Source organism: Narcine bancroftii, chromosome 9 (genome assembly GCF_036971445.1).
Source record: "Narcine bancroftii isolate sNarBan1 chromosome 9, sNarBan1.hap1, whole genome shotgun sequence".
NCBI classification, from domain to species: Eukaryota; Metazoa; Chordata; class Chondrichthyes; order Torpediniformes; family Narcinidae; genus Narcine; species Narcine bancroftii.
Genome location: NC_091477.1, coordinates 10,653,343 through 10,672,784, shown reverse-complemented (window position 1 = coordinate 10,672,784; position 19,442 = coordinate 10,653,343). Strand labels below are relative to the sequence as shown.

The 19,442-nt window shown below is 37.0% G+C and overlaps 1 protein-coding gene across 1 annotated transcript in view; it reads left to right on the top strand.

The window, feature by feature from the left end:
- The window catches only part of kif3a (kinesin family member 3A), a 54,477-nt gene that overhangs the window by 3,105 nt on the left and 31,930 nt on the right, over nucleotides 1-19,442 (top strand). Inside the window, exons 2-5 of the mRNA XM_069898125.1 lie at nucleotides 10,191-10,473; nucleotides 11,863-12,007; nucleotides 18,420-18,504; nucleotides 18,915-19,020. Coding sequence (XP_069754226.1) covers nucleotides 10,191-10,473; nucleotides 11,863-12,007; nucleotides 18,420-18,504; nucleotides 18,915-19,020 — 619 coding nt within the window. The remainder of the gene's footprint in view (nucleotides 1-10,190; nucleotides 10,474-11,862; nucleotides 12,008-18,419; nucleotides 18,505-18,914; nucleotides 19,021-19,442) is intronic.

The window sequence follows — 19,442 nt, the reverse complement described above, 5'->3', positions numbered from 1 at the left end:
GGTGCTGAAGTTTGAAAGGACTTTTTGTTTATTTTCCTCTCCAATAGTTTCCACACACTGATGCAGCAGCGCAAGAGCAGAGTTCTCTTTGACCCAAGATATGTTTGCTAATTATTTTCTGAAATGAAGTTGTGGCTTTGATTTTTATTTGTACAATTTATTGCCTTTTCGACAATATACCCCATTTGTTATTTTCCTTGTTTCTTCATGACTCTGTATGACCCTTTGTCCCCCATTCCCTCAATAATTGAATTCAAACCCTATTTATCCAATTAAAAATTCTGTTCATTGATCTCCCCAGCCTCATGGTGTTGGCTCGTGTGTTTCCATATTTGAACTAGATCCCACTCCATGAAGCTTATGCACCTCTTCACTTCATTACTGATTTAAAAGCATCCTTAAAACTATCCAATTATTTTCGAGGTTCTACTCCCAACATGTTTATTCAACATATTTTTAAAATTTGGTATAAGAAGTTATCTATAAAATATTTTTTCAGAGAATAGACTTTGATAAATAGCAGTGTAGATAGTCACTTGCAAATTTTTAAATTTAGGATTTTTTCAGTATAAAGCCATTAATTCTGTGTATATCTTTTCAACTTACAAATTCTACTTTTCTCTGTAACAATGAGCATACAAATATCTGCCCATCTTTGCCATACCAATAATGAATTTTGCCTGCCTTAACAATTAATGAAATTTTGTGTGATGAAAGCTTTCCAGGACTTCATTCTGTTTGTAAATTGCAAAACATTGATGTAATGGTTTATTATGGACATATAATTATCATCTTTTTCTTCTATGCATTTGCATAAATGTTTTGGATAATTCTCTGCACACTGAAGGTACATCGGCAGCAAATGATGAAATAATATAGATTTTGGAATGATGTAAATGTTCAGAAATATGCATTCACTGCTGGATCATTGCAGCCTGCAGTAAAACTAATTATTTAGGCACTAAAATGGCCTTTCTTATACCAGACCCACAAATGACCTAGTCCTAATATTGGTACATTTTTTTTAACCAACTATGATCTTTCTATAGACATGTTAAATAGTAAGTTTGTAGTGATAGATTATCCAGTATACTTAAAATGTTTTAATTTTTTATAGGTTACTGAATTGAAGTGACAGTAGTCACACTAATATGGCAACCATTCCCATCAAAAGTAGTTTCCCAAGAGAAATGTTCCAGGATTATGCTATCATAATAAATTGATTTTTTGAGGGCCTATCAGTATAACTTTATGAACCACGTTACAGTATTCCATTTTCAACTTAAAATGAGTTCTACACCTTTGAGTGATCCATGTTTAAATGGCAAAGAACAAGAGTGTGCAGAGAAGTGCCCACTTGCATTTAATCCAGGTTAAGAATTTACATTCTTAGTATTTATCTTAAATTTCATTTCTTCTTCTCTGTCGCCCCCCCCCCCCCCCCAAATCTTCCACATCTATTTTCCTTTGTTTTTAAATCCTTAGGCACTTTCACTTTTCTCTTTCTTCTTACCCCCACCCCCATCCCCTCCTAATCCTCCTACTAGCAGAAAAATAAAGGTTTTTCATGTATTTCAACAATCTTTTAAATAGGTTTTATTCATTTTATCTCCTTGGTATAAATTTCTATTCTTATAGAATGAGTCACGATATGCTCATATTTATTTCTGGATTAAAATAGTATGTTCAAGTTTCATTATTTTTAAAACTCCATATCACATTTCCTATTACGCTGTCTCAGCTGGTCCTCATAAAATCTGGAAATGAGCCAGGGTATTTACGATTTGCACCTATTGGTATGCTTTGTAAAGTATATATAGTAAAATACCAGGTATCCAGCAACTATGGGGATTGGTAGATGCCGGATATGTAAAATTGGCGTGTGCTCACCATTAGTTCCCCATTGAGACTGAAGTTTACACAAATGGGGAAATAAAAGTGAGCAGGCGCCAATTTTAAACCTGCATTTTTTACTCATTTATTTTCTACATTTTTTTTGCTGTTTGCTGGATCATTTATATTCCCTGTAGATGCTCTCGATAATGGGGAGTGTTTTGCCTGTGATGTACTGAGCTGTGTCTGCTATCTTTTGGAGGGCTTAACGCTCAGGGGTATTGGTGTCTCCATACCAGACCATGATGCAGGAAGTCAGCACATTTTCCATCACATCTGTATAAATTTACCAGGGTTTATGGTGTCACACCAAATCTCTTCAAATTCCTGAAAAAGTAGAGGTGCTGATATGTTTCCTTCATGATGCCATCGGTGTGTTTGGTCCAGGAAATATAGAGACTCACAAGAGCTTTAAATTGCTCACACTCTCCATCTCTGATCTCTCAATGATCACTGGATTGTAAAACAATGGCTTTCCCTTCCTGAAGTCAAGAATCAGCTCCTTAGATTTGGTGACATTGTGTGTAAGGTTGTTGTTGTTGGTGCACCATTATCCAAGTTTTCTATCTCCCTCCTGTGTGCTGACTCATCACCTTTCTCTATACAACCCACTACCATGGTATCGTCGACAAATTTGTAGATGGTATTATTGTCGCAGCCCTGTGGTGCTCCAGTCTTTTTTAAAAAAAATTTTAATTTTTCACACTATGAACCATATTGACCAAAAATACACACAAACATTTCCCTCTTGAATATACACAGTGTCATTTTCTCCCCTTTTTCCCCCCTCCCTTCCCTCCCACCTTCACCCCCCCCCCACTCACTCAACGTTCAACATGTATGATACATTAAACCCATTAAACAATGTCATCACACAATGAAAATAAACAAGATATTTGTGTCATCTACTTTTACACATTGGGTCAGTTCATTTCGTCTTCTTCTCCTTCTGTCATTTTAGGTGGTGGAGGTCCGCGGTAGGACTTCTCTGTTGTATTCCATGTACGGTTCCCAAATTTTTTCAAATACTGTGATGTTATTTCTTAAATTATATGTTTTTTTTTCCAATGGAATACATTTATTCATTTCTATGTACCATTGCTGTATTCTCAGGCTATCTTCTAATTTCCAGGTTGACATAATACATTTTTTTGCTACAGCTAAGGCTATCATAATAAATCTTTTTTGTGCTCCATCCAAATCGAGTCCAAGTTCTTTACTTCTTATATTACTTAGAAGAAAGATCTCTGGATATTTTGGTATATTGCTTTTTGTGATTTTATTTCATACCTGGTTTAGATCTTGCCAAAACTTTTCCATTTTCTCACATGCCCAAATTGCATTACTGTTGTTCCCGTTTCCTTCTTACAGCGAAAACATCTGTCTGATACTGTTGGGTCCCATTTATTTAACTTTTGAGGTGTGGTGTATAGCCTGTGTAACCAATTATATTGTATCATGCGTAACCTCGTGTTTATTGTATTTCTCATAGTTCCGGAGCATAGGTTTTCCCATGTTTCATTCTTTATCTTTATGTTTAGATCTTGTTCCCATTTTTGTTTGGGTTTGCAGCTTGTTTCCTCATTCTCTTTTTCTTGCAGTTTGATGTACATGTTTGTTATAAATCTTTTAATTATCATTGTGTCTGTAATCACATATTCAAAATTGCTTCCTTCTTGTAACCTCAGCCTGCTTCCCAATTTGTCCTTCAAGTAGGTTTTCAGTTGGTGGTATGCAAACATTGTAAACTGTGTGTTAATCCATATTTGTCCTTCATTTGTTCAAAAGATAATAATTTATTTCCCGAAAAACAATTTTCTATTCTTTTGATCCCTTTTCCCTCCCATTCTCTAAAGGAAAGGTTATCTATTGTGAAAGGGGTTAGTAGATTTTGCGTCAATATTAGTTTTGGTAGTTGATAATTTGTTTTATTCCTTTCTATGTGAATCTTCTTCCAAATGTTGAGCAGATGGTGTAGTACTGGTGAATTCCTATGTTGCACCAGCTTTTCATCCCACTTATATAGTATATGTTCAGGTACCTTCTCCCCTATTTTATCTAGCTCTAATCTGGTCCAATTTGGTTTTTCACTTGTTTGATAAAAATCTGATAGGTGTCTTAATTTTGCTGCTCTATAATAATTATTAAAGTTTGGTAGCTGTAAGCCCCCTTGTTTGTACCATTCTGTTAAATTATCTAGCGCTATCCTCGTTTTCCCCCCCTTTCCATAAGAATTTCCTTATTATTTTCTTTAGCTCCTTGAAGAATTTATCTGTTAGGTGAATTGGTAATGATTAAAATAGGTATTGTATCCTTGGGAAGATATTCATTTTAATACATTTTACCCTTCCTATCAGTGTTAGTGGTAAGTCTTTCCAATGTTCTAAGTCGTCTTGTAATTTCTTCATTAATGACTGATAATTTAGTTTCTAAAGATGGCCTAGATTATTATCTAGTTGTATACCTAGGTATCGAATTGCTTGTGTTTGCCATCTAAATGGTGATTCTTACTTAAGCTTTGTGAAATCCGCATTATTCATTGGCATTGCTTCACTTTTATTTGCGTTGATCTTGTACCCCGATACTTCTCCATATTCATTCAATTTCTTATGTAATTCTTTTATTGATATTTCTGGTTCTGTTAAGTATACTATGATGTCATCTGCAAATAGACTGATTTTAAATTCCTTCTCTTTTATTTTTATCCCTCTTATTTTATTTTCTGATCTTATCAGTTCTGCCAATGGTTCTATAGCTAACGCGAACAGTGAGGGAGATAGTGGACATCCCTGCCTAGTTGATCTGCTTAATTTAAATTGTTTTGTTATCTATCCATTTACTGTCACCTTTGCCAATGGTCCCTTATATAATGCTTTAATCCAATTAATATATTTCTCTGGTAGGTTGAACCTCTGTAGTACTTTGAATAAATAATTCCATTCTACTCTGTCAAAGGCTTTCTCTGCGACTAAGGCAACCACCACTGTTGGCGTCTTGTTTCCTTGTACTGCATGGATTAAGTTAATGAACTTACAGATATTGTCCGTTGTTCATCTTTTCTTAATAAATCCAGTTTGATCTAGTTTTACTATTTTTAGTACACAGTCGGCCAATCTGTTTGCTAATAGTTTAGCTATTATCTTATAATCTGTGTTAAGTAGAGATATAGATCTATACGATGCTGGTGTTAGTGGATCTTTCCCCGTCTTTGGTATTACTGTAATTATTGCTGTTTTGCATGAATCTGGCATGTTTTGTGTTTCTTCAATCTGGTTCATTACTTCCAGGAGAGGAGGAATTAATAAGTCTTTAAATGTTTTATAGAATTCTCTTCTTTTTGTTGTATCTTCCCTTATTGCTAATTGTTTTTCTATACTTACTATTTCCCTTTCCAGCTGTTCTATTTCCCGATTGTAGACCTTCTTCATCTTAGTTACGTAACTTATTATCTGCCCTCTGATGAACGCTTTCATTGCATCCCATAGTATAAACTTATCTTTCACTGATTCCGTATTTATTTCAAAGTACATTTTAATTTGTTGCTCAATGAATTCTATAAAATCCTGTCTTTTAAGTAGCATGGAGTTTAATCTCCATCTATACGTTCTCGGTGGGATGGCCTCCAGCTCTATTGCTAATAACATGGGTGAGTGATCCGATAACAATCTCGCTTTATATTCCGTTTTCCTAATTCTCCCTTGGATGTGGGCTGACAACAGGAACAGGTCTATCCTTGAGTATGTTTTATGTCTACCCGAATAATATGAGTGTTCCTTCTCCCTTGGGTGTTGTCTCCTCCATATATCCAAAAGTTGCATTTCCTGCATCGATTTAACCATAAATTTGGTTACTTTGTTCTTTCTGTTAGTCTTTTTTCCAGTTTTATCCATCTTTGAGTCCAAATTAAGGTTAAAGTCCCCTCCTATCAGTATATTCCCCTGTGTTTCTGCAATCTTCAAAAAGATATCTTGCATAAATTTTTGATCCTCTTCATTAGATGCACATGCATTGAGCAAATTCCAAAATTCTGAATATATCTGACATTTTATCATTACATACCTCCCTGCTGGATCTATTATTTCCTCCTCTATTTTGATTGGTACATTTTTATTGATTAATATAGCTACACCTCTGGCCTTTGAATTATATGATGCTGCCGTTACATGTCCTATCCAATCTCGTCTTAATTTCTTGTGTTCCACTTCAGTTAGATGTGTTCCTTGCACGAATGCTATATCAAGTTTTTCTTTCTTCAGTAAATTTAACAGCCTCTTCCTTTTGATTTGGTTATGTATTCCGTTAATATTTATAGTCATATAAATTTGATACTTTGTTTACCTTTCATTTCCGCTTCCTCATCACCACCTTTCCCCCATATCCATTTGGTTTTTTTTTTTAACACACTGTAAGACAACACTTCTAAAACATAAAATATTTCCACTATTCCCACATCTAAAATTCTCTTAACCCCAAATGTCCCCCCCCACCTCTCTGAGTTGCCCCTTGTCCCTTGCCGGGTAACCACATCTCTCCTCTCCATTAGGATTGCGAACCTGCTCTCAACCGTCAACTGATTTCTCAGTGACTGTTATTCTCTCCCACCCAGCCCCCTCCAGAAAAGACATCGCATATAACAAAGCTCACCCTCTTAATTCCCCCCTTACTTCCTTCCTTCCCTTTCTTTCCCTTCTTAGTTCTTACTTATACATTATTTTTCTTCTTTATATGAAGTATGTTGTCATTCTTGTTCTTGTTACATCTCTTCATCTCTCTGTCTGTTTTGCAGGCGTTCTGCAAATTCTCATGCTTTTTTTGGATCCGAGAACTGTCTGTTTTGCTGCCCCAGGATAAATATTTTAAGCACCGCTGGATATCTTAATATAAATTTATAGCCTTTCTTCCATAGGATCGATTTTGCTGCGTTAAACTCTTTCCTCTTCTTCAGGAGCTCAAAACTTGTGTCTGGGTAGAAAAATTTTTTTTGACCTTTGTATTCCAGTGGCTTTTTGTCTTCTCTCATTTTTTTCATTGCCTTCTCCAATATATTTTCTCTTGTCGTATATCTCAGGACCGCACAAGAGTCTTCTCAGTAAGTTACAGGAAAGTGGAGTCCGGGGAAGTATATTGGCCTGGATTGAAAATGGGTTGTCTGACAGGAGGCAGAGAGTCGGGATAAATGAGAGTTTTTCAGGTTGGCAGAGAGTGGTAAGTGGGGTGCTGTAGGGGTCAGTGTTAGGCCCACAACTGTTCATCATTTACACTGATGACTTGGAGGAGGGGACAAAATGTGGTGTAGCCAAGTTTGTGGATGACACCAAATTGAGTGGAAGAGCAAATTGTAATGTCGATGTGGAGAGTCTGCAGAGGGATAGAGTTAAGCTGGATGAGTGGGCAAAGGCCTGGCAGATGGAGTACAATGTTAGTAAGTGTGAGGTTATCCACTTTGGCAAAAAAAATAAAAGAGCTGAATATTTTTTAAAGGGTGAAAAACTACAGCATGCTGTTGTGCAGAGGGACTTGGGAGTGCTTGTGCATGAATCGCAAAAAGTTAGGTTGCAGGTACAGCAGGTTATTAAGAAGGCAAATGGAATGTTGGCCTTCATCGCTAGAGGAATTGAATTCAGGAGTAGGGAGGTAATTTTGCAACTGTATAAGGTACTGGTGAGACCGCACCTGGAGTACTGTGTCCAGTTCTGGTCTCCATATTTGAGGAAGGATATACTGGCTATGGAGACGGTCCAGAGGAGGTTTACTAGGTTGATCCCTGGGATGAAGGGGTTGACTTATGATGAAAGATTAAATCGTCTAGGATTGTATTCGCTCAAGCTCAGAAGAATGAGAGGAGATCTTATAGAAACACATAGGATTATGAAGGGTATGGATAGGATAGATGTAGGAAGGTTTTTTGAGCTGGCCGGGGAAACTAAAACGAGAGGACACAGTCTCAAGATTCGGGGGAGTAGATTTAGGACAGAGATGAGGAAAAAGTTTTTCCCAGAGAGTAGTGAATGTTTGGAATTCTCTAACCATATTTAAAATTTGGTTAGATAAATTTTTACATAATAGAGGAATTAGGGGATATGGGGAGAAGGCAGGTAGGTGGAGTTAGGTCATAAATTAGATCAGCCATGATCGTATTGAATGGCGGAGCAGGCTCGATGGGCCATTTTTGGCCTACTCCTGTTCCTACTTCCTATGTTCCTATGTTTACTAGAATGGATCTTGGTTTTTGTTGTGGCTGTGGTTTTGGGGCTAATGTTCTGTGTTCCCTTTCTATTTCCATTCCTTCCTGTATTTCTGGCATTCCTAGGACCCTGGGGATCCATTCTTTTATAAATTCTTTCATATCTTTGCCTTCTTCATCTTCCTTAAGGCCCACTATCTTTATATTGTTTCTCCTATTATAGTTTTCCATTATATCCATCTTCTGAGCTAACAACTCCTGTGTTTCTTTAACTTTTTTTATCAGATTCTTCCAGTTTCCTTTTTAAGTTGTCCACTTCCATTTCTACAGCTGTTTCTCGTTCTTCCACCTTGTCTACTCTTTTCCCTATTTCTGTCATGACCAGCTCTAATCTACTCACTTTTTCTTCTGTACCTTTTATTCTTCTTTTTATTTCACTAAATTCTCATGTCAGCCATTCTTTTAATGCTTCCATATATTCTTGAATTTTTTTTTATCCATGTACTTACTGTCCATTCCCTTCATCTTCCATTTCTCTGTGCAGAGCTTGATGCTCTCCCTCCTCTTCCCCTGTGTCCGCTACAGGACCTGTGTCCTCTGCTTCTCTTCCTTGTATCTTTGTCTCTTCTGACTTTCATGTTGGGCTGTTTATCTCAGTTTGCTGGATATTTTTTTTCTTAATGGTGTGGTGCTCCAGTCTTGATGGAGATTGTGGAGGAGATTTAAGTGGCCTTGAATTTATTGATCTATTCCATTCATCTACATTGTAACTTGGGTTTCATTGTACTAAATTAGCTCCTATCTGTAGATATAATTTCCTTTAACTTCCTGTTGTTATTGGGAATCATTAAAAATCTGATCTTGCATGATAAAGAAGCCAGTTAGTTAAATTTGAGCTAGCTGTAATTAAGAGTTAACATGGATATTTTCACTTCAGTTTTTTCCTCAATTTTTTTTTCTCTGTTGTGTGCCAGAGGCTTGAATCATGAGGTCATTCGTATTTAGCACAATGGCTGTATGTAAATTGGGTCTCAAAGAGCTATCCTTAAAGGCTGCTTATTGCTATGGTAGTAGCCAGTCTTGTGTCAAAGTCGTTATTAATTTAGAGTTTTATTTATATTTATTAATTTATTTTTCCCTTCTCACGCCAGCCCCCCCCCTCCCCCACCTTTCCACTGATTTATTGAATTGATCATACAGCACTAAAGCAGGTACTTTGGCCCTTCATGGCTCTGCTGAACATAAAATTCCTATATCTTCTAGAGTTATGAATACATAGTCTGTAGCCTACTAAGTCTTTTGTCACAACAGTTAAGGCATATGAAGGTTTTGGGTTGTTGATTCCAGCTCATTCTAAACCTAAATGTGATGCAATTTTTTTTGTATTGTATCCTAATCTAATCAAATATTACTATAGGAAAGTTTGACTTGTGTTATACTTGATTATTAAATGCAGTGATGCCTGAACAGTCTTTGTAATTAAGAAACATGATCACCCAACCCTCATGAAACTGCCCAATCAGAATATAATATCTGGATATGTTTTGAAATTAAAAAGATTTTATTCCATCCTAATGTTCAATAAACATTGTGTCATTAATTGTATTAGTGAAAATATAAGTGGTTTCCATATTTCTGGGCAAGTAAAATTTGATATTATTGAGAGAGCTGCTGTCAAGTCATTTGAAGCTGGTATTGGATTCTGCTCTGGAATATTATGTCAATATTTGCTTTCTAGATTCCAGATTGGAACATGAAGAACTGCTGATAAGAATGATTTACTGGAGCAATGAGTACTCGTGAAACTGTTAGAAGAACTCTCGAAATTGGGGAGCATTAAAGTGGAGAGGAACAGACTGAAAATTTCAGTTCAAGAACTGGAAAAGTGAGAAGTCAGTGTGTTTTAAATTGCAGAGAGGAGGAAGAAATATTTGTGATAGTACACAGGCCGAGGTCAAATTAACTATTTTAGAAGCTTGATATTGATGCCTTTTGAACTGGATAGAAAATTGAAGAGGGAAAAAGGATTTGCAAGGGATTCTAATTTGCAAGAGAGGGATAATGTTGCATCAGTGTTTTCATCTAATAGTGATCAGTTATTTTTGTTTTCCAGAGCAATAAATTAGAGAGGGCTGACCGCATTGAAGCCAGTGACAATGTAAAGGTTGTGGTACGTTGCCGGCCAATGAATGAAAAGGAAAGAAATATGGGACACAAACAAGTGGTGAACGTGGATGAGATACGAGGAACAATCACTGTCTATAAGATAGATGCTACTAATGAACCACCCAAAACATTCACTTTTGATACAGTCTTTGGACCTGAGAGCAAGCAAGTAGATGTGTACAATCTCACCGCAAGACCCATTGTTGATTCTGTTCTGGAAGGATACAATGGTAAATTGTAATTTTATAAACACCTTTTTGAACTTTTTAAAATGTCTTATTTTCTTGCTTTTCATAAAAGGTCCTTGAAAGATTTTCTTAAAAATTCCTGTTATTTTGGTACAATTTCAAAGACATGAGGTCATTCATTCAGCCTTCTATTGTGTTGCAAAATAATTCAGCAAAACATGCAAGAATATTTTCACAGATGGAGCTATTGGAATATGAGGTAACTCCCTAACCAGACATTTTTGTTCAAAGAAATATATGCAGAGATCACTGTCTCTTTGTTCATTCACGTGCTTGTAGACTTGCTCCATTGGGTCCAGCAAAACATGCTGAAAACCTGATGCATTCATGGCTCATTGCTTTTAATGAGAGTGGGTGTGGGGAAGGATTGGCTGAAGTGGGAAGGCCAAATTGTAGCAGTACTATTAGATTGGTAGAAGAGCAGATTTGCAAAATTGAATATGACTAGCCCAGATTGTAGAAGGAGAAAAATGTTTCTCTTGGACAATGAAGCCTTTGACGTGTATTTTCATTTCATGTAAACATATGTTTAATTTCAATAATATTTTTGCCCTCAAAGATATGTTTTTAAGAACGCCATCAAAATTTGCTTTTGGATACTGATTATGTTTTAGGAAATAGATGGAGTGGAATAAGAAATCTTACCAGATTTTATTTTCTAGCGTTCTCTTAGTATTGAGATTTGCAGTTTAAAAAAAAATCTTTCTTTCAGATTTTAAGTGCTGTTTTTTTCCCCTTGATGTCCATAACATAACAATCAAAAGGGCATTAACTGGTTTTCTTGATTGTTCATTGTTTGACACTTAAGAACTGAACCAATTAAGATTAAATTGAAAAAAAAAGATTTTTTTCCATGAAATCAGCTGCCAAGTTTTACAGTAATTGTTGATACATTTACTTGTTGATGTTAGAATGGTGGCTGCTTTAATTATTTCTGCAGTCTCTCTATTTACAGACGTTCCTTTTCAGACATCAAGTTGGATATTAGAAGAGAAACACAGATATTTGTTCCTAATTGAGGTTTATTTTCGAGTGGCATGGTGGTACAGCAGTTAGTGCTGGTGCCTTGAATCTCCTGGGACCAGATTCTACTCATATCTGGTTCCATCTGTGTAATTTTTTTAAGTGTCTTTATGGTTACTTTGAATGCTACTTATAACTTTTTCTGCTGTTCTACTGAATCCTTTCATTTTAAGGATCCCAGTTAAGCCATTCATTATTTTTATTTTTTTAAAACTTGATTAAAGTAAAATATTAACAAAGTGAATTCAAAATATTGCAAAAGAGTTTTTAGTTATAATGTTTAGTTCTTGCTGCTTAGTCTAGCTGTTAGATTTCATCTAAAATCACAATATTTTTTTTATTCTTAAGGAACAGTATTTGCTTATGGACAAACTGGCACTGGAAAGACATTCACTATGGAAGGAGTAAGGGCTGTGCCTGAGCTTAGGGGGATAATTCCCAATTCATTTGCTCACATATTTGGCCACATTGCAAAGTCTGAAGGAGATACCAGGTAACATTCCAGAAATAAATGTATGTCAGCTATAGTGGAATTATCTTTTAAAGGAAAAAGTGAAAATCTTTCTTAAATGGGGTTGAGCTATGTACAGATCATTGCAATGCAACCACCTATGCAAGACTGCATACAATTGGGGTTTAAGTGGTGTTAAAATATTTTAAAATGTTGACTAGAACATCTGAGGTACAATTACTGTGATTTTTATTGTTCTTTAGTGTGTGATAGAACTGTTACAATATAATGAAAATTCAAATTGTTGGAGGAAGAAGTTGAGTGTATCTTAATCATTTTATCAGCATTTTATCATTATGATATGATTTTAAAAAAAAAACATAAGGGGTTTGTAGGTTAATTGGTCTACTGGGGAGCCGAGGTTCTTGTGGGCAAGAAGGTCTGTTACTGTGCAATTTAATAGGACATTTCTATATTTTTGTAGCTGCATATCTTTTGTGCTAGAAGCATAGATTTTATATGGCACCTTTCATGATCTTGTGATGCCCGATGATGATCTTGCAACATCATTAAACAGTGGATTTCTGGAATTTTTAAAATCCCTCCACTCTTTTAAGGTCCTGATTCCATTACTTTCCAACACAAATTAGTTACAAGAACTATTGATGGTTTAATAAAACTTTTTAAAAACTTTATAACAATTGATCATTAGGTTTCAAAGTTTCCATTAGAAACATGGCAAAAACATGCATTAAATAACTTACATTGTTATACTATGTATAAGAGCTACATGTATAAGCAAGAAATTTAATTGTAGCAACAACCTTTTCCAGAAGTGCTTTCATGTAATCATGTTCTGACTAGTATTATCGAGTTATGAAGCATGGTCTTCACTTGAAAACAGTTTGCAATTACACCTTACTTGTGCCAACTTCTGATTTTCTTGCCATTTGTAAGGGAGCAGTAAAACATGGACATACTAGAGTAACGTTTCTGTTTACCGTCATTTTATAGATTTCATAATACTGGCATTCATGTACCAATAGGCTTCGCTCCCTGTCTTTAAGCAGTATATATGCGTGTTAGCGCCATCTCGTGACGTAATAACATCGCCATGGTGTTACGGGCCCAGAGGACCCCAAAACCCAGCAGCAATAGAAATTCACCAAGACAAATGGTTACTTAAACAAAAGTTGCTTTTAATTATCTTTAAGCATAAAAACAGGATCAAACTCTAACTTGTTACTATTAACTTAACCCCCTTCTAATTCTAAACACACGTGTATGTAATGTATGTATGAGTTCAGAAAAGTTCTTTGATTCACAGTCCAATCTCATTTCTCACTCCTCCACATTCACTGGTATCAGACAGTTCTTGTACTGTGCACAGAATTTAACATTTATGAAGTTCACCAGGCTTTGGAGCTTGAAAGGTAAATGGTTACTGCTCAGGAAGGTTCTTGTCCGTTTTCAGAGAGAGATTTGTTGTTCATTGGACACAAACTGATTCCTTCCGATCAGTCACTTCAGGGTCTTGCTGAAGAAACTTGCTCCTCCAGGGTTTTCCAGATGATTACCTCTTTCTTTCAGGTCATCACAGAGTTCCTTTTTTGTTTCCTTTATCTCAGGCGAAACACCACAGAGCCAGCCACCTCCTCTTGTATGGACCATAAGGGCTTTAAATAGGCTGAAGTCAGAGCTCACAACCTGTCTTCCAAAATGGGGTTTCAAACGAGCTTGCTAACTTGTCATGTTCCAGTCCCAGCTGCTGCTGCTGGACTGTAGAACTGAATTTTCTCTCTCTCTCTCTGAGAAAACCACATGATCCTCTTAGAACAGCCACCTGTAGTCAGACAGACTGCGGCACTGGACCAAATCTTCTGAGTCTGTTCATCTGATGCTTTCCAAAACAATAATCCATTTCTCCACATCATGTCCAATTAACACCTACTTGTGAAGTGATAGGCATTCTTCAAAGTTTTTGGAAAGGCACTCGGAGCCTGGGCCGTCTGGCTTGAGCCAAGCTCTTGCTTTTTAAATGAGATTTGTTTTGAAGTGTTTGTGTTTGTTTGTGACCTACACTAGAAAAACCTGCCACAATTTATCTCCTTTAAAACAAATCTATATAAAATATAACATTATCTGTCACAATGTAAACACAATCTTGTGGCTGCAATACAAAGTGAAAATGTGCAAAAGTACTGAAATATCATCCAAAATACTCGCGTGTGCACTCAATTAAACATTTTTAAAAACTTTTGGGGCCTCCTTCCCTTCTGGGCCCCTGGACTTAAGCCTACTCAGTCTAATGGTTAATCTGCTACTGCTGTTATCTGTGATTTTAATATTTCAAAGTTCATTCAATAAAACAAAGAAAGGCAGGAAGAATTCTTATGGGCATTTATATTCTTTGATTGGCTTTATATTACTACTTTTAAATGCACGGCAGTGAAAATCAGATGTGGCAACCCAGAAATGGTCATATTTTGAATAACATGTGTACTCTTTCTTGTAATGAAACTTGTTGAATGAATATACTGATTGAAAGTGTCAGGGGAAAAAAAATCATCCTGTGGAAAACAGCTTTGTATTTATTGGAAGCTTAAGTAGTTAATAATTATACTTCACCTAATTGAGTCTTATTATTGTTTCTGTGTTAACCTGTTGTCTTGTGTTACCACAGTAGCACAAGAAAAATCAAAAGAAAGATGAATTGACATCTTTAAGAGAAATAATTGCTGTCCATCCATTGGTAATATTGGAAAGCAGGTTTGGGAAGGCAACTTTGGTTCTTTGGCTTGGCTTCGCGGACGAAGATTTATGGAGGGGGTAAAAAGTCCACGTCAGCTGCAGGCTCGTTTGTGGCTGACAAGTCCGATGCGGGACAGGCAGACACGATTGCAGCGGTTGCAAGGGAAAATTGGTTGGTTGGGGTTGGGTGTTGGGTTTTTCCTCCTTTGCCTTTTGTCAGTGAGGTGGGCTCTGCGGTCTTCTTCAAAGGAGGTTGCTGCCCGCCAAACTGTGAGGCGCCAAGATGCACGGTTTGAGGCGTTATCAGCCCACTGGCAGTGGTCAATGTGGCAGGCACCAAGAGATTTCTTTAGGCAGTCCTTGTACCTTTTCTTTGGTGCACCTCTGTCACGGTGGCCAGTGGAGAGCTCGCCATATAACACGATCTTGGGAAGGCGATGGTCCTCCATTCTGGAGACGTGACCCATCCAGCGCAGCTGGATCTTCAGCAGCGTGGACTCGATGCTGTCGACCTCTGCCATCTCGAGTACTTCGACGTTAGGGGTGTAAGCGCTCCAATGGATGTTGAGGATGGAGCGGAGACAACGCTGGTGGAAGCGTTCTAGGAGCCGTAGGTGGTGCCGGTAGAGGACCCATGATTCGGAGCCGAACAGGAGTGTGGGTATGACAACGGCTCTGTATACGCTTATCTTTGTGAGGTTTTTCAGTTGGTTGTTTTTCCAGACTCTTTTGTGTAGTCTTCCAAAGGCACTATTTGCCTTGGCGAGTCTGTTGTCTATCTCATTGTCGATCCTTGCATCTGATGAAATGGTGCAGCCGAGATAGGTAAACTGGTTGACCGTTTTGAGTTTTGTGTGCCCGATGGAGATGTGGGGGGGCTGGTAGTCATGGTGGGGAGCTGGCTGATGGAGGACCTCAGTTTTCTTCAGGCTGACTTCCAGGCCAAACATTTTGGCAGTTTCCACAAAGCAGGACGTCAAGCGCTGAAGAGCTGGCTCTGAATGGGCAACTAAAGCGGCATCATCTGCAACTTTGGTTAAGCTTGTTATATCTCCTCACAAAAGTGGTGGAAAAATTTGACCGATTACACAGCATCCACAGAAGGTAAAAGGCAGTCAGTGTTTCGGGCTTGAGCCCTTCTTCAGAAGAGCTGAAATTCAACCAGACACATGAATAAAAAGGTGGGGAAAGGAGGAAAGAATACAGTCCAACAAGTAAGTGATAATAGGTAGCTACAGGTGGTAGGGAAGAAGAGTAAGAAGTGGAGAAGTGTTGGGGGAAGAGGGCAGAAAGATAAGAAAGTTCACTCTCTGACAGAAGGAAAGGGATTGGGAGCTGGAGGAAGGGAGAGAGAAGGATGAGGGAAAGAGAGACCAGGGAAGGGGCTTAATGGAAATGGGGGGTCTATATTGATGCTGTTTGGTTGTAGACTTCTGAGGCAGAATATAAAGTGTTGCTCCTCCATTTATGGGTGGTCTCAACATGGCAGTACATAAGGAAATGTGGCAGTACAGTGTGGCAATGAGTTAGCTTGATCTTTTATTTAAAAAGTTAGCACATTATAACAGTACACAAAAGTGGTGGAGAAATTTGGCAGCTTCTCCTCATCCGCCTGCGCATCCCCCGCCCCCCTGCAGGCAGGTACCTGCTATTGCAGCACATATACTGAAGATGCTCAACAAAGTGAACTTCCACTCTGGCTGATATAGAGAAGGCTACATTGTGAGCACCGGATCCATTAAATGATTCCTATAGATTCGCAGATAAAGAGTTGCTTCACCTGGAAGGACCAAAGAGTGGTGAGGGAGGTGCAAGTGTAGCATTTTTTGTGCCAAGGGAGCAATTGATGGGAAGGGATGAGGGTGTTGTGGAGGGAGTGGTCCTTCTGGAAAGAGGGATAGATGAGTCTAGTGATAGGATCCCATTGTAGGTGGCAGAAATTGTAGAGAATGATATGTTGGATGTGGAAGCTGGTGAAGTGGTAGGTAAGGATGAGAGAAACCCTGTCCTTGTTTCTTGGGATGATGGATGGTGCCAGGGCAGATGTGGGAGAAATTAATGCAGGTGAAGGCTGAGTTCATGGAAGTGGTGGGGAGGCCATATTTTCTGAAGGAGGACCTCCGATGTCTTGGAATGGAAAGTCTCTTCCAAGAAGCAGATGTTGCAGAGACGGAGGAATTGAAAGAATGGAATAGGCTCTTTATAGGAGACAGGATGGAAAGAGGTGTATTCAAGGTAAATATTGGGTTAGTGGGTTTATGTATTTTAAAAAAATGTCCGAGATGAACCAAGTGAATTTGAAGTCAGGGTGGAAGTGGCAGCAATGTGGATAAAGTTGATGCTCTCATTGTTGGTGCATGAAACATTATCAATTTATCCATTAATGTAAAGGAAGAGTTCAGGAGCCTTGCTAGTATAGGCTTGCAGGATAATTTGAAATAGTTTAAATGATTTTGAAAATTGGAAATCTCAATATAAAATGGCTTTAATAATTTTTATTTTAAATTTTCTGATTCTGTGTTAATATAATTTGTTTTATTCAAGGGAGCAATTCAAACTTTATGTACCTAGTTATTATTTCTGGTGGATTTTTAGCAAACATTTGAATGCTTTACTTTTGGAACAAATTATGCGCTCCATAATTTATCTGTTCTCATTGCTAGGAAGTTCTGGACATGCATGGTCCATTAAAAATGTGCCTGGGATTCCCTATTGTTATGCTGGTGCATTTGCCTCTCTGGTTCAATGCTAGTTAGATCTGTCCTGGGTTTAGTCACCTATTCATTTTCATTGAGCTCTAATTTGGAAGATAAGGAAAGTATTTTTTTTAAATTGTTTCACTGAATTTCCATTGACTGAATTTTTTCTTGTTTTCATTTAAGACATTTATAATAAGATAGTTACATCATAATAGTTTTAAATACTGCTAAAATTGACTTTTAAACTTTTTAAAAAGTCTCCGTTTTCATAATCACAGTTTACTCTTCTGTGTCTTGCTCAATGCCTTCTAGAGATGCTATGAGATTGGCTATCTATATCTGAATCAGGCAAGTATTGGCAGACAGGGAAGATAGGCAACAAATCTTTATAGCAGATAGTGTTTAGTGTTGTCTCACATATAACATTTTTGATTCTTTGGGTTATGTGTGTACTTTTTTAATAACTAAAATGTTATTAAAGATAAACAAGATAGTTTATAATATTCACTTGTTTAGATGGATTAACCAGGAGTACATTCAAGAAATTAGTGTTTGCTTTGGAGAATAATACGTTTCAACTCTGAGTATCTGAAATGGTCAGGACCAGACCTATTTCGGATGACTGGATTTTTCCGATAACTGGTCATTTTTATTTAAAAAAAAAACAGCCCAGTAGCAACAGCAAATAACTTGTATCAGTGTTTAAACGACAACAAACAACAAGGAAAGGCTTTTTAAGCATTAAGATAATGTTTAATTCTCACCAAAAATTACTGGCCGTGGCCGATCCCCGACATATCCCCAACCCTAATGCCGATCACCGAGACCTCCCAACCATCCCTGAAACATCCCCACTGCCACTGCTGATTCCCTGGGGAGGCTTCCCAGGCCAGTGAAACACTGGCATTATGACTCTGTTGAGTGTAAGCCTGTCAGAAATGTAGATTATTAAATTTAGATTGTTTCATACAGAAGTTTTAATTGCTTTTTTTTTGGAAAAAAAGATTCCTTGTGCGAGTATCTTACTTGGAGATTTATAATGAAGAGGTTCGTGACCTTCTTGGGAAGGATCAAAGTCAGAGATTGGAGGTAAGAAATTCAATCTGTTGTGCAACCAATTAATATAAAATAAAATAAACATCCATTAGTCTTGTATTTAATAGATATTCATTTCCCACAGTCCAATGGTGACCAGAGATGAATTTCAACAGATTTAAAAACACTTGAGCTTACTAAGATATTTCTAATTATTTTAAATTTATTTGCATTTAACTAATTATTTTCTATTTGCTTCGCTGATACATGAGAATAACTTTCTTTGTCATCACCAAAACAGGAAAATGGATTTGTCTTGCTGTTGGGAAAATTTGATTTATTCCCTTCCACAAGATTACTGTCTGATAGCTCAATTGAAAGTTACTCCAGTAACTTTGGTAATGAGAATAATGATGAAAATTCATTTCATATTGCATTTCTAATCTTTGTGTTTTATTGTGTAGGTTAAGGAACGGCCTGATGTTGGAGTATATATTAAAGATCTCTCTGGTTATGTTGTAAACAATGCTGATGACATGGACCGTATTATGACTTTGGGGAATAAAAATCGTAAGTTTTAAAATGAAAACCTTATGGAAATTTTTTCCCAGGATTCTAGATTTGCAAAGCATTTTTTTTAAAGTAAACCTTATCTTTAAAAACTCTCTGTAATATTATTGCTAACACTTGTATAGATGTAATCAAATGCATCAGAGACATTGTCTATTTAAAGGAGACAGATCCTACTTCTCCTGGAAAATCAGTCTATTTCTAATCTTTATTTTAAAATGTGTGAATCCTGGTTATCTCTGCACTGTCACATGTCAGGGATATGGCTCAAACAAAAACAATCTCCATCCCTATAGATTTGTGGATCTATCAAAGTAGGTTAGGAATATTCGATCATAATCTTAATCATGCTCGTATTGAAGTTGATGATTATAGTGGAAGCTTGTTCATCTCATAAAGGTTAATTTAAAAGAAATACATAT